The sequence below is a fragment of the Python bivittatus genome, unplaced genomic scaffold (genome assembly GCF_059951505.1).
Source record: "Python bivittatus isolate LINGU-HERP-01145 unplaced genomic scaffold, Pbiv_v1 ctg000480_np1212, whole genome shotgun sequence".
In the NCBI taxonomy this organism is placed as follows: domain Eukaryota; kingdom Metazoa; phylum Chordata; class Lepidosauria; order Squamata; family Pythonidae; genus Python; species Python bivittatus.
The window spans coordinates 61,977,480-61,992,091 of NW_028277075.1; the positions used below are offsets into that span (position 1 = coordinate 61,977,480).

Genomic DNA, 14,612 nt, shown 5'->3' on the forward strand with positions numbered 1-14,612 from the left:
TCTTTCCTACAGAACAATCACTTAATCCGCTTCATCAAAAAAATTATCTTCAGTCTGGAGTATTCAGGTGGGGTCCGCAGTATTTTTGTATGTTTATTGTTTATTTATTTATTGTTAGCTACCTAGAACCTCTGAGAATGGGCAGCATACAAATATAGTAAGGAAGGAAGTAAATAAATAACTGTTGGACTGTAAGAACACACTGGAGTGGTATGAGTTCAGCTGCTTATTAAATGACATTCAAATATATATTTCTAATAGCTTTGCATTTTTCATGCAGTATATACTTTTTTATTTATTTATTAAATTTAGAGGACACCCAACTCCAGATGACTCTGGGTAGCTTAAAATTTAAAAAGTAAGGTGGGGGGGACAGAAAACAGAAAAAAAAAGTATCATGCGTGTCCAGAAAAAAAAATACAATATAACAAAAAACAACTAACAGGGGTTCTACTCCTTCTGTATACCCAGGCCTGGGAGAACAGCCAGGTCTTCAAAGATTTTCAGAACTTCATCAGGGTGGGAGCTGCATGGATCTTGGGGGGCGGGGGATGGGAAATGGTGTTGAGGCAGGTGCCACAACAAAGAAGGTGTGTTTCTTAGTTCCTGGTAGATGACAGTATTTAATCAAAGGGACCCAGAGCACACCCACTCTGCCTGATGGGCAGAAACTATCAGAGATAGACCTCAAAGAACCAGACCCTATGCCATGAAGGGTTTTATAGGTAATAACCAGCACCTTGATCTGAATCCATAATTTGATTTTTTTTTTTTTAATCCTAAACACATGCTGTAGAAGTCTCCAAGTGATTTCAATGGAGGACAGGGTTTGTAAACTCAATGTGGCAATTCATTTATCGCTAACCTGGCTGTAATCTCAGTGAAGTCAATTCAACTAACAAAGCCCATGGAATAACATTGAAAATTTTAATAAAGATTGTCAATGAATATTTTTGCAAACTTCTAAGTTAAATGTTAACAATACCAAACTGAACTGAAACAGATCAATGAACTGAAGAGGGCCTTGCTTCCTACCTGAAAAACGAAGCTCTCATTGAAAACAGGATTGAGCGTCTTACGATGAACCTTTGTTTCATACTTCTTCCTTATGTCAGATGTCAGGAAGACAATCACGTAGGGATCAGAGGTACCTCCACTGTCCATGGCCTTTAGATCTGCTGCCTGTTTCACTCCAACCTTCAACTTAAAGAGAATCAATTCAAAAATATTAAACTCTTGAAATGGGCAATATGTATCAAATTCAGATAGTTTGAAAATCTGTAGAAGTGGGCTAGAAATGGAATAGGAAAGCAAACCAAAATGGAAAAGTATCTGGCTGAAGTTTGGCTCTAGGGAACAGTTGGGTTTGTTGCTGCTATATTGGTCTCCCTGCTGCATGACAACATCCTTGACTGAACTGATAGATTCCACCACTGGGTTGGCAGTTGAGAAATTTTAATTTGCCCCAGATGGCATTAGGTCGACTGGTCACCTAATTCACGGACTTGACTTAAGTCATTTAGGGTCCAAAACATGCTGGGTTGCATGTTAGATCTGTGTTTTGTCTCAAGCAATTGTGATAGGATCTGTTAGTGGAAGACTTTACCACCAGTCCTTTGCCATGATCTGATCACTCTCTGACTGCTTTCCAGCTTGCAGGTGTTGCTGGAACATCACAGGGAGGGAAGACCTATTTAGCAACCACAGCCATCTAATGAACCCAGGTGGGTTTCAGTGGAAGGTTGGAGTTCTCCCTGAGGATCTGGTGGACAGTTCAACTGAAGCCTTAGTCACTGCCTCAGTTGGGTGTGTGATGAGTGTCACCCAGTTGCCCCCTTCAAAGTGACTTCTTCCTTGCTGGGGAGGGATGAGCTAAAGGACCATTTATAGGGCTACTATGAAGAATATTCTATGCATCTGGAAGATAAAGCCGGGATAAGTCAGGCTGAGTGTCTGAAGCAGTCTTTCTTGGTTAGCTGAGATGTGTTTGAACCTGATACTCTTGACGAAATAGAAAGGATCCTTGGGATTATTAACCCATGCACCTGTTTATTAGAACCATGCCTCTCCTGTCTGGTAAAAGCTGCCCAGGAGATGAGGTGTAGTTGGGTCCTTGAGGTAGTGTCAGCTTTGTTGAGGGCAGGGGTGGTTCTGCCTGCCTTAAAGGAAGTGGTGGTACTGTATGCCCCCTCCTTAAGAAGCCATTGCTGGACCCGATGGTCCTGGACAAGTTTTGTTGTCCTTGGTTGTTGGGCAGATGATCACGTTATAGCTATGGGGGCAGGGTCTCTCTGGACTCATAGCTCTTCTTCAAGGAACAGATGGTAGCTGTGACCAGGAAGGCCTTTGCATAATCTTGTGTGCCATTTGTGCCCATTTCTGAACTAGGAGCCCCTCCAGTCTTTTATGCTTTGGTTGTCTCACAAGAGGATGATTGCATTGAGCTCTATATAGGGTTGCCCTTGAAGATGGAAGTTGCAGCTGGTCTAGAATGCAGCAGCATGGGCAGTAATGGGCATGCCACATCATGTCCATGTAGCCCCTCTGCTTCATGAACTGTACCTGTTACCAGTAGGTTTATGAGTTTAAGTCAAGGTGCTGGTTACCACCTATAAAGGCCTTTATGCCATAGGGACCAGCTGTCTGACTCTTGTAGTGTCTGCCTATCCTTGGCGTGCTTTGGATCCCAGTTATTAAATTGTGTCATCTTATGGGACTCAGGAAGCAGATCTTCATTGTTGCAGTACCTGCCCTCTCAAAAAGCATCTCCCCAGAGATCCATATGGGTCCTATCCTGACCTAATTTAAATAAGCCCTTAAAACCTGGTTCTTCCCCCAAGACTAGGGTAAGCGGCAGGTCCCTTGTGGCAATGTTTCATGCTTAATGGGTATGTTTGTTTTGCTCTTCTTGGACATTCATCACTGTTTTTCTGATTTGTATTGTTTTAAGCTGCTTTTAATAGAGAACACTGCCTAAAAGGGTTATGGGGTTAGGCAACCTTACAGGCTGGAGAAAGAGAGAGAGAGAGGCAGACAGACAGACAGACAAGCTCTGTTGGAGTAGTAATGAATGAGAAGAACCCAGAAGCTCTGCAGGTTATCAGCATTTGCCACTAGGACAACAGCTTTTCTAAAATTTGCCATAGTTGGATAAGAATAATCTTTGTGGAGTAAGGGAAGGCATACAAAGCTGCCTACATGAAAATGAAACACGTGAAATGCAGGAAGGAACAGAAGCATTGCTATTTAATACCACTTTGTAATAAAAGAGGAATGCAGATATGTCACCCTGGGATTTGTGAAACATACCTCCTGGCTACGGAAGTCATACTCTAGAGAATATTGCAACCGTCCTCGTTTCTCATCTTCCAGTCCACATTCAATGTCTTCCATATCAGGCTGGACCTATGTCAAAATATTGGCATCCTTTTTTTTAGAGTTTGTTCAATAAATAATTTGTTAATAGTATAAACCAAAGGATGCTACTGAGAAGCAAGCCCCCTTGAGTTCAGTTGGCCTTAATCTTAGACAATGCACAGGAATGTAGTGTCTGTCTGTCTGTCTGTCTGTCTGTCTGTCTGTCTGTCTGTCTGTCTGTCTGTCTGTCTATCTATCTATCTATCTATCTATCTATCTATCTATCTATCTATCTATCTATCTATCTATCTGATATACAGGGTGTACCAAAAGTCAGGCCCCATAAGCCAATCACAATTTTTTTTTGTCTGAGAAAACATGACTGTACTTCAGAATGTTCAAAGGTCACGTGTCAAATAAATAAGGAAGTGGTTAGAAAGAAATCACAACCAATTCAACAGTCAATGATAAATGAATATAATAAATTGTTTATGGGGCCTGACTTTGTCTATGGGACCTGATTTTTGGTATACCCTATATAAGCTGTCTGTCAGGCCTAGCCCAAGGAACTCCAAGAGACCATGCAAATTCAGTCCAGCTATGTTTATTAGCTACAACCTCTAGCAAGAATCTTCCCAGACTAAACCCCAGTTCCCAAAGTCCTCCAGCCACAACAGTGTGAATTCCTCAGGGAGGTGTCAGTCTCATCCTTTTGTTCCTCCCACGTGGTTCCGGTGAGCTAAGAAAATGCTTATCTCCCTGAGCTTGGCCTTCATAATTCCATTCCATTATACGTCTTACATTCAGGAACTCAGTGTGTTCCCTCCGCCTATTTTTCCCCATAACGACAACCCTCTGATGTTTATTGTATTATATTCAATTCTTGAAGGCACAAAACAAATTCAAAATCCATCAAGTCATATCAGTGGCAATGAAAAATTGTACTTCAAAAGTTTGATACCAGGTAGTCCTCACTTAACAACAGTAATTGGGACTGAAATTTCCATCACTAAGTGATGTGGTCATAAAGTGTGATGTCATGTGACCACGCCACTTAGCAATGGCAGTTTTGGAAGTCCCCAGTTACTGTTGTTAAGCGAATCACCACAGGTCATTAAGCAAGGATCGCATGTGACCACGACCACGACTTCTGACTTCCTGCTGGCTTCCCCATTGACTTTGCTTGTGGGAAGCTGGCAGGGAAGGTTGTAAATTGCGATCATGTGACCGCAGGATATTGCAGAGGTCAGAAATCTGGGCCAGTTGCTGAGCGCCAGGATTGCAATCACATGACCACAGGGGTGCTGCATCAACCAGAACTTTGAGGACCGGTTGTAAGTACCACTTGTTCAGCAGCATTGCAAGTTCGAATGGTCACTGAACGAGTGGTTGTTAACCAAGGACCACCTGTACTAAGAAATAGCTATTTGGAGCCAAGTAGTGAAAATTAGACCTGTGCATGACTTCATCAGTGATTTATCAAAGATACTGATATACTCCAAAAGTGAGCTTCTCTGTTATATCAACTGTTCCCAATAACTGTTCCCATCCACCCAGGTGGTCAAAAAAGTCAAGATGGCAGACATGAATGCACAATTGAAGCCCTGCCCACTTCTTAATGTGTGTCATGACTTTGATTATACAGTCATGGCCACCATTTTGATATTTTTTTTTACCCCCTGTTGCTACTTCTGGCTACCAAGGGGTTTTTAATTTCTTAGTTTCCCAGATTAAACTGAACAGTTGCAGAACAGCTGGGGTAACAGCAGGTTTCTTCTGCCTCCAAATAGCTTTATTTTGGTGAACAGTTCATTCTGAGTCACTATGTGAAATGAGCGGCTATACAAATATGATCAATCAGTCAATCAATTCCTCAAGAACAGATGACTGTATTCAAGGGGGATCCAGGAACAACCAAATGTATATAGTTTAAGGGTTATCAGAGTTGAAGATCAATGCATTTGGAAGGCAGCAGAGTTGAGGAAGGCTGGTCTACAACTTGGCTCAGTCCTCGTGACTACAACTATCTCAAATAATGGGCTCAAGTAATTCTGTTTTCCTGGACTTGCCAACAGATTAGGATAGAAGAAACAGTTGACATTCAATCAACTTAACTACCAGTCTTAACCCCTGCTGAGATCCATCACATTTTCCTATTCCCCTGCTATGTACTTGTCCTTCAAGCCTCGGAGCCAGGCTGTCTTGTAACTGAGAACTCCCTGCAAGTTCCCCAGGGGGTAAAGTCCTCTTGAAGTTTGAACTTAAAAATCAAAATGCTATCCCATCACAAGAGTCAAGAGAACCTACCAAGCTGGCTGTGGTGGAGGAGCCATTAATGGTTGCTAAATTGAGTTTCTCCTTCTTCTTGCGTTTCTTCCTGCAGCAGCAGCACTTGATGATACATATAAGGAAAAGTAGCAGGACTAGGCCCGCTGCCACAGCAATTGCTATGAGAGCCCATCTGGGTACTGTTCCAGCAGCAGGAGGCAAGAAAGAGGAAAGAAATCATATAATGGAAATCAGGAAATCCTTTCTGGCCAGTGATAAAGTCTTGGAGATTCTAGTATGACTTCCAAATGGAGGCAATTCATAATAATTATCTACAAAACAGGGAAGCTGCTATGTCAAGGGTTAAGAATTTACAATAGATCACACACAAACTGGCACCCTCTAAAGAGGTTAGACTACCCTTTCCATTATCCTCAGCCAGGATGCCTATTGACTGTCATGGTTCACCATGACAGGAATTAGACTCTAGCACATCTGGAAAGACACAAACAGTGGAAATTATATTTTAACTGTTATAATCACTATGCCAAGATGGTATAGTAAATTATTGGGTCAGTTCCCTTCATTTTCTTAAAAGAAAGCTTTTGTGTGTATGTGTATCTTGGCAAACTAAGCAATGCTCTGGACATCTTATCCTGGTGTCTGGAGGCTGTGAGAGTCTGGATGGGGAACAGCAGGCTTTAACTGAACCCTGGCAAGACTGAGTGGCTCTGGGTTTTGGGGCCTTCTGGTGCTGGGGCTGTGCCATCTTTCGTGCTGGATAGGGTTGCATTGCCACAAACAGACCCTGTGAGCAATCTGGGGGTCCTCTTGGACTCATGACCCCTGCTCAATGAGCAGGTGGCAGTTGTGGCTAGGAGGGCCTTTGCACAACCTTGTATTGTACACTAGTTGTGCCCATTCCTGGATCGAGGGGCCTTATTCACGGTCACTCATGCCCTGGTCACCTCCCAGTTGGACTACTGTAATGCGCTGTACATGGGGCTGCCCTTGAAGAGTATCCAGAAACTTCAGCTGGTGCAGAATGCAGCAGCACAAGCAGTTATGTGCATTTCTAATAGAACACATGTTACACCTCTGCTTCGCAAGCCACATTGGTTACCAGTTTGTTTCTGGGTCCAATTCAAGGTGCTGGTGTTGACCTTTAAAGCCCTACATGGCATGGGACCAGGTTATTTGAGGGACTGCCTCTCCCTAATTGCATCTGCCCGTCCCACCAGATCCAGCAGAGAGGGCATGTTACAGGTTCTGTTGCCTAGGGAGCTACATTTGGCAGGCCCTAGGCAGCAGGCCTTTTATGCTGTGGCACCCATATTGTGGAATATTCTCCCCCCTGACTGGCTCCCTCACTTTTGATCTTCCGAAGGACCTGGTTGTGCCATCAGGCCTGGGGAGCCCAGGGGACCAGTGAAGTAGTGAGGTGGCTCTGTTATTACTAACATCACTTTTCCTATTATTTCTTTTGTTCTAGTTTTGTTTTTACAGTTTTAATGTTTTTTAATAATAATATGATGACTGTTTTTAGGTATTTATTAATTGTTTTAGTCTTGTTGTACGCTGCCCAGAGTCACTTGTTATGTGAGATGGGCAGCTATATAAATTGGCCAAATAAATAAATGAATAAATTGTTCCTTCATCTTATCTTGCCGAAGTCAATTAGCAAAAAGTTGAAAAGGAAATGCATAAACACGTTGGTAGTAATAGCTTATTGATGCATGACATCTATTTGGTAGGGGTAACCTTTCCTCATTGCATGCATTATTCTTAATACCTCTGAAGAATGAAGAAAAAGGGCAGAATTCTGTTGACAGAAAAGAATAAACAAGGAGGATCACAGAAGTCAAAGAATGTGCTGAATGTGCTTGGACACATTGACCCACGATGGACTGATATGGTGGAACTGCACTGAATGTTCTTACTTTCATATACATTAATGAAGCATTTTTGTCCTTTAGCACCTAAAAAGGGAGGAAACAAATGCTTTCTCTCACTTACTGTGTCAAAAAAAAGAGGCCTGGCAGGCTGTCCCAGCAATCCTATTGTTTCAGAATGGAGAATTTGACTTCAATCCAGGAGTACTTTTGAAGACTGCTTTTATAACCTTGGCAAAGTTGCCAGGCATTATATGTTGCCATGAGAATTAAATGGCTATTTCTCCTTGATAAGAATGGAATAATTGTCTAGAATAAACAATTTTGTAGAATATTGGGAAAGTACAAAGAAGACTTCTATTCTCTTGCTAAAAGTGATCTGATCAATGTGGGTTTCCAAATGAGGTTTTCTTTATCAAACTTATGACTGCCTATTTTCATACATCATATCAAGTTGTAGTTTGATTAACCATGGCTTGTGTTACATTGAATGAACCACATCTGACTGGGTGCACCCAGCACCCTAAACCACAAATAAGCATAACTCTATTATGGCTTAATGTAAAGTGTGGACAACCATCTTTTTCCTCTCTACACAAATCTCAAGTACTTACTATCAAATATAGATCTGATGTAGGAGCAGTGGCCTTCCAGGTTTACTAGAGTTGTTTAGCAGTGTCTACATCACCAGCTATGCTCTACTTTTGTATTTACAAACAAATGTGAAAATTTAAAATTGAGGGTGCCTTTTTCTCTAACCCTAGAAGAAGCTGGAAAGGCCCACAGGGACAATAGCTGCAGACATCTCAGTTGCAAAGCATAAATGCTTTGAAGGATAAACGTAAAAATTAGCTGCTGTTTTAGAGGGGAGTACTGGTGAATTTTACCATTGTTTGTAACACCTAAACTAAGTTCTCCCTCCTTTTTTTTTTCCTCCCCATTCAGTTCCCTTCCTCTCGTTTCCATCCAGTTTTTCCACCCCTTCTTTCCCATCCCAGGGCAGCTATACTTTCCCTTTAACCTAGCCCCCTCCTTCCTCCCCCCTTCTGCTTTGTGGCTGTTTCTGCTGGAAAGAAGGAAGGGAATACCTGCATGTCCTTGTATGTCTGAGCAGCTTGTATACATGAGAAAGAATGTCTGGTATGTCCAGCTCTGGGAGGAAGGATTAATTTTATAAATGGAGTATGTATATTTTAGGCAATTTTAATCAATTTGACGGGGAGGATGTTATTTCTGGCCTTTCTTTTTCTGGAATGTGGTTTTTAGTGGATATATATATATACACAGAGATACATATTCTGCACCTATTTATTGGCTGTGGTGCCGGTAGTAGGGAAATTTCTAGGATTAGTTTCAAGCAATGGTGGCAGCTGTGAAGTCAACAAGGTAAAGAAGCTAGGCATGTAGTTATACTTAACATTATACATACACACACTGTTTCTTGGGGATCTTAAATTCATGGTCATCTTTCTTTTGAGTAAATATATTAACAATAAGTCTCCAATGACTTTTTGCAAAAGAAATCCAACTTGGGTATGAAGTGGCCCCTGGAGATTCTCAGCTGAGCTAAGCATAATAAGTTCATTGAATGAATGGGTTCATTCCCTCAACCCTTGAATTGACTCACATGGAATTTTGTTGATAAGGCTTTCAATGAAGTTGGGTTGGGCAGTGGTTAGCACAGTGCTTGTTGTAATGTTACTGGAGCTAATGGGAGCAGCAGTGATGCCAGATGATGCACTGGTAGCCATGGCCCAGGAAAGGTGAGCTGGAAAAAGAAATAACAGAATTATTTACAAGAGGCTGATGATGTTCCAACATCACTAAATAGATGACCATCACCTTTCATACCAATTGAATTTAAATCACATCTCAGTATCTATTTTCTGCATTAGGACTAGCCTCTCAAACTCTAAACTAATAAGAGGCAGTGGCTCCTCTGAGCATCCAGAATACAATTCATGATATTATTAGGATCATCCCTTGACAGAAGAATGCTGTCTTCTGTTGAGGCACTTCTCTAACCAAACATATGCATTTCTCTCAACTGACAGCCCTTCTAGCCCAGCATTGGCTTCGCTGTCAGTCAGCCTCTCTTCAAGTCTTTAAATGGGAGATTTTTCAGCCCTAGCTGGGAATGCCAGGACTGAATTGGGATCCCTTGCATGCAGAACAGGTGTTCTACCATTGAAAAGGGAGTGCTCCCAAATCTGGAAAAGCACTTATGTATGTATATGCATGTGTGCAGAGCTGAATACTTTTCTAATAAATGCTTATTCTTGTGAAATTGGCTGAACCAAATGCACAAGGAATGGTAAAATTTGTGGGTTTTGCCTCAAAGATCCAACGTGCCTCCTTCTGGCAGTGCTCCTACTGTCAAGGTTAACACTTTTGGAATCAAAAATTGCAGACATGAAGATTAAACTCTCCCTGGGAATCCAAGGGCCACACAAGATCAGGGTGGTAGATGCATCACTGATTTACCTTGGCTCCTATCCAGCATCCACTTGTGCTGAGTATTAACATGCCTGCATTTAAGCAAGCAACAGCGCTGGAAATGGCAAGTCTTCCTTCCCTGGCTACATAAGAATGATTTTTATCAGAGCATTCCTTAACAAGAAAGCCCAGCTTTCTTTCCAGGAGATAAAGTTGTAAAATATTTATTAAAACAGATTGTGAGTACTGCATAAACATCCTTCACTAATTAATACCATTAACTCTTTGAGTTATTTTAATTGCTACACTATATTGAATAGAAGACGCAAAGAGTCAGGTCCCTCTCCTCTGAGCCCCACCCACAATGCCAGAAGGCCTTCTTCTGTAGGCCCAGGGATCCTGTACTTCATGGGTGACCATGGAAGATGGCCTAGAAATTGCAGTTAGCCAAGAACATGGCAGCTCTAGCATGTATCTGTTTGTGTGTGGAGCCTCTCCTACAACTAAATAGGGTCACTGGTTACCAACTGACTCCCAAGCCCAATTTAAGGTATTTTCAATGATATATAAAACCACTATACAGTATAGGGCCAATAACTTATAAGGCTACTCCATAAGAGAGTAATAACATGCCCTGCACTCCTAGATCATCAATGCTTAATTAGGCCTTTTCTGTGCTGTGAAACAAACCACCCAAGACTGTTCATATTTTAGTTTTTAATGCTGTGTTTTACTGGTTTGTTTTTAGTATTTCATCTTTCTTATTATTAATGGGATTCTAATGCTTTTATTGTCTTTTTATAAGCTGCCCACAGTGAGTGAGTGTTTGTTTAAAACATTTATATGGCCAACCAATCAACCAAGATTATTCTGGGTGACTTACAAACAATTCAGTAAAACCTAATGAAAAGAATACAAAGCAAAAACAAAACAAAAAGACAATTAAATGGCAATCCAAATAGAAGTAACACCATTATCCAACTGGGGCTCTAACGCATCACAACCCAAATGCCTTTCTAAAGGCCAGCAGGGTTGAGCATTACATTAAGTCAGAAAAGGCCGCCACTGGAAGGTGTGCATCCTCGATCCTGCAAGATGGCATTGTTTTAATGAAGGTACCCAGTGTAGGCTCTCCCTGTCAGAGTGTGTGAGGTGGGCAGATATACTGGGGGATAAGACAGTCCCCAAAATAACCTGGTTCTATGCCATGTGATAATCAGCACTATGAATTGCACGCAGAAGCCAGTTGGGAGCCAATATACCTTGCAGAGTATTGGTGTCAATACATAGTGAGAAGGATCCAGGAGTTTCCTGCACCACTGCATTCTGCACCAGTTATAGCTTCCAGATGGTGTTCAAGGGTAGCTCCATGAATAGCACATTGAAATAATTCAAACAGGAGGTGACTAAGGCATGAGTGAATGGCACACAAGACAAAGTTGTACAAAGGCCCCTGGTCACAACTGCCGTCTACTCCTCAGGCAGGAGCTGTGAGTCCAGGAGGATCCCCAAATTGCAGACTGAGTCCAAGCAGGGCAATGAAACCCTACTCGGAGTTAAGGATGGAAACTCTCCAGCTCCAGGACCTACTGCCGTTCAGTCTTGGCAGGGTTAAGCTGAAGCCTGTTCTTCCTCATCCCGGCCACTGAGCCTCCAGGCACTGGGGCAGAACCTTAATAGCTTCACTAGGGAAGGTGGACAGAGATATACAATGATCATCAGCATACTGATGATAATACACTCCATGCTGACCTATGACCTCTCTCAGTGGCTTCATGTACATGTTAAAGAGGAGGGAGAGGGTAGAACTCTGAAGCAACCCACAAAGCAGGGGTCTGACCCCCTAACCGGGCCCAGAAGGATATTGTGGTCCATGGTATCAAAGGCATTACCCTCATTATGGGGGTGATAACATAGAAATGTTCTAAAAAAATAGCTGAATGGAATAGAAATGTAAATCCAGCATCTCCCATGATTTTAAGAAACAGATACTTTTCCATAACTTGCTATTCTTAAGGACAGAGTACCACCTTTGTTTAACAACTGGCCACTCATTTACCAGTTAAAGGCAACCTCAGAACAAAGCCCATTCCTGCCAGAAAATATTTATTTATTCATCAAATTTGTCACCGCCCATCTCGTGAAATGACTTTGGGCACTTAATAGCTTCATATTGCGTGTTTCCATGAGAAATAGAGAATTCCTAATATCCTTTTTGACCTATCACAGTCCTTGAAGCTGATGAGATGCCCACAAGATTAGAAAAGAGATGAAAGCAAGGATGACATGGCAAGTTATACGGAAGCACACCTTTTGTGTATTTCATTTAAGCTCAGCTGCTTACTTTCCCCTTTGGCCAGTGTGACATTCAGAGAATTGCTGTAAAGACCCAAACGTGGTGCAATATGTATTGACAGCATTATCAGCTCTGGAAGGATGAAGGTTGTCTAAAATATATTCCTGTATATTTTCTCTGTTAATTCTGTTATTTGATACTATTGTAGCCCTAAGAAGGAAAGCCTCTTTTCATTTCACCTGTTTTATTCATAACCATCTTGGGGTTAGAAAAGGACAGTGGATCTCCTGTTTTCTTCCTTCTTGTTCCTCTACTCTTGAATTTCCCCCCCTGTTTTTCCATTGTTATTGTAATACATGTCAGCATTATAAGATTTTTCCCTCACCACTGAAGAGATTAAGATGGAGCCCAGCTAAGATTGACCTTTACCTAACCACAGGTGTACGTGGTTTAAAATTCTTCCTGTTCACACTCAAGACTTCTGTTAAATGCCTAGATCTCAACAGGTACTGTGAATCATTGTGTCTAGAACTCTTCTTAATCGTACTTAATAGCTTAACCTCTGGGCCATTAAATCTCATCAGGATATTCCCTCTGCCATTGTTTCTAGGGTTTACTCTCCTTTGTATTGCCCTATTAGTTTAAAGTTTACCTACAAACAAGAAATGTAGAAAAACTTGTATCCATATGCTATAAGAGGGGTGTAGCTAAACAGACAGGTGCCTGTGCGTTGCTTCCACCAATTCTGGAATTTAAAATAATGTTTTTTTGCCTTTTGCCCCATCTACACATTTCCTTAACAGTGTCTTCCTTCCTTCCTTCCTTCCTTCCTTCCTTCCTTCCTTCCTTCCTTCCTTCCTTCCTTCCTTCCTTCCTTCCTTCCTTCCATTTAATTTCTACACTGCCCAACTCCAAAATGACTCTAGGTGGCTCACAAGATAAATAAAACAAGATAAAAATACAATCAGGTAAATAAAAATACAATTAAGGAAATTACAACCAACCCTAAAACATATGCAATAGATGTCAAGCACATCTAACAAAGAATTCCATCCTCCCTACCCCCGGCCTTTATATATTTGCTTCTGGGAGTTTTTTTGTTTGTTTGTTTGTTTAAATAAAAAACATTAATAATTAAGTAATTGTATATTACAAATCAGTATGGCAGAAGTAGTTTGCAATGGGGTTTAAGAGAAAGCTCCAAACTACTCCTAGGCTTACCAGGAACTACAGCACCCAACAACTTCAACAAGCCTGGGCAATAGTACAGTAGTTAGTGGATTACAAATTCCTTACTCCCATAGAGATTAAGGTCACATACTTCGTGTGTGGTTTTAGGATTTAAAATATGCAAATAATGTAGCTTAGGATGTTTTATATATTTAATTCCAGATCTCCTATCAGGTATGTAGCATTATTCTCCATATTTTATAAGAAAGTAAAGAATACAAGTGTTAGCTGAAATTTCCTTCTGCATTCATTCTTTCTGATTTCTGATGCTATATGTTTTGGGGTCAACAGCCATCAATTCATCAAAATGGGCTGCTGGTAAAGATATACCAGTTCCTTCCAAAAACATAGGATACAGCCTAAATATCTAAACCAGAGCCCAGTAAAACCAGGTCTATTTTGTCTGGTGAGTCTCAAGACAAGTTGTACTTCTAGAACATAGAAATGATGTTGCATGAGACAACCATAATGTTGCTCCTGCAGTGGTGCAATCAGACAATGGAATTGTAATTGCATCCTTGGTTATGTATAACAAAGGCAGTTCAGATTGTTGTAGAGCACAAACTGTGGTCTGTGAGCATCAAATGCATGTTACACATCAGATGAATGCAATTACTGAGCTGAATAACTAGATGCTGATTGATGTATATCAATAGCTCTGATATTACCAGCATTTCCTGCATAATGGACTGAGATTTCTAGCTGGCTGAATATTCTGGAATCTAATACAGGTAGTCCTCACTTAACAACCATTTATTTAGTGACTGTTTGAAGTTACAACAGTGCTGAACAAAGGGACTTATAACCAGTCCTCACACTTACAACCGTCGCTACTCCCCTGCAGTCATGTGATTGTGATCCGAGCGCTTGGCAACCAGCTTGCACTTACCATGGTTGCAGCATCCCAGGGTCATATGATCACTATTTGCAACTTTCCCAGCAAGCAAAGTCAATGGGGAACCGTGTGATTTGCTTAATGACCGTATGATTTGCTTAACAGCCACGGTGATTTGCTTAATGACTGCTGCTAAAAAGGTTGTAAAATCAGGCGCGACTTGCTTAACAACTGCCCCACTTAACCACAATTTTTCCAGTCCCTATTGTGGTCATTAAATGAGGACTGCCTGTACAAT

The 14,612-nt window shown here is 41.4% G+C and overlaps 1 protein-coding gene across 1 annotated transcript in view; it reads right to left on the bottom strand.

The window, feature by feature from the left end:
• Positions 1-14,612, bottom strand: part of SYT8 (synaptotagmin 8) — a 36,173-nt gene that overhangs the window by 20,756 nt on the left and 805 nt on the right. Inside the window, exons 2-5 of the mRNA XM_007431678.4 lie at positions 9,145-9,285; positions 5,665-5,825; positions 3,310-3,405; positions 1,036-1,203 (exon numbers count right to left, since the gene is read on the bottom strand). Of these exons, the coding sequence (XP_007431740.1) occupies positions 1,036-1,203; positions 3,310-3,405; positions 5,665-5,825; positions 9,145-9,268 (549 nt within the window). The 5' untranslated portion in view covers positions 9,269-9,285. The remainder of the gene's footprint in view (positions 1-1,035; positions 1,204-3,309; positions 3,406-5,664; positions 5,826-9,144; positions 9,286-14,612) is intronic.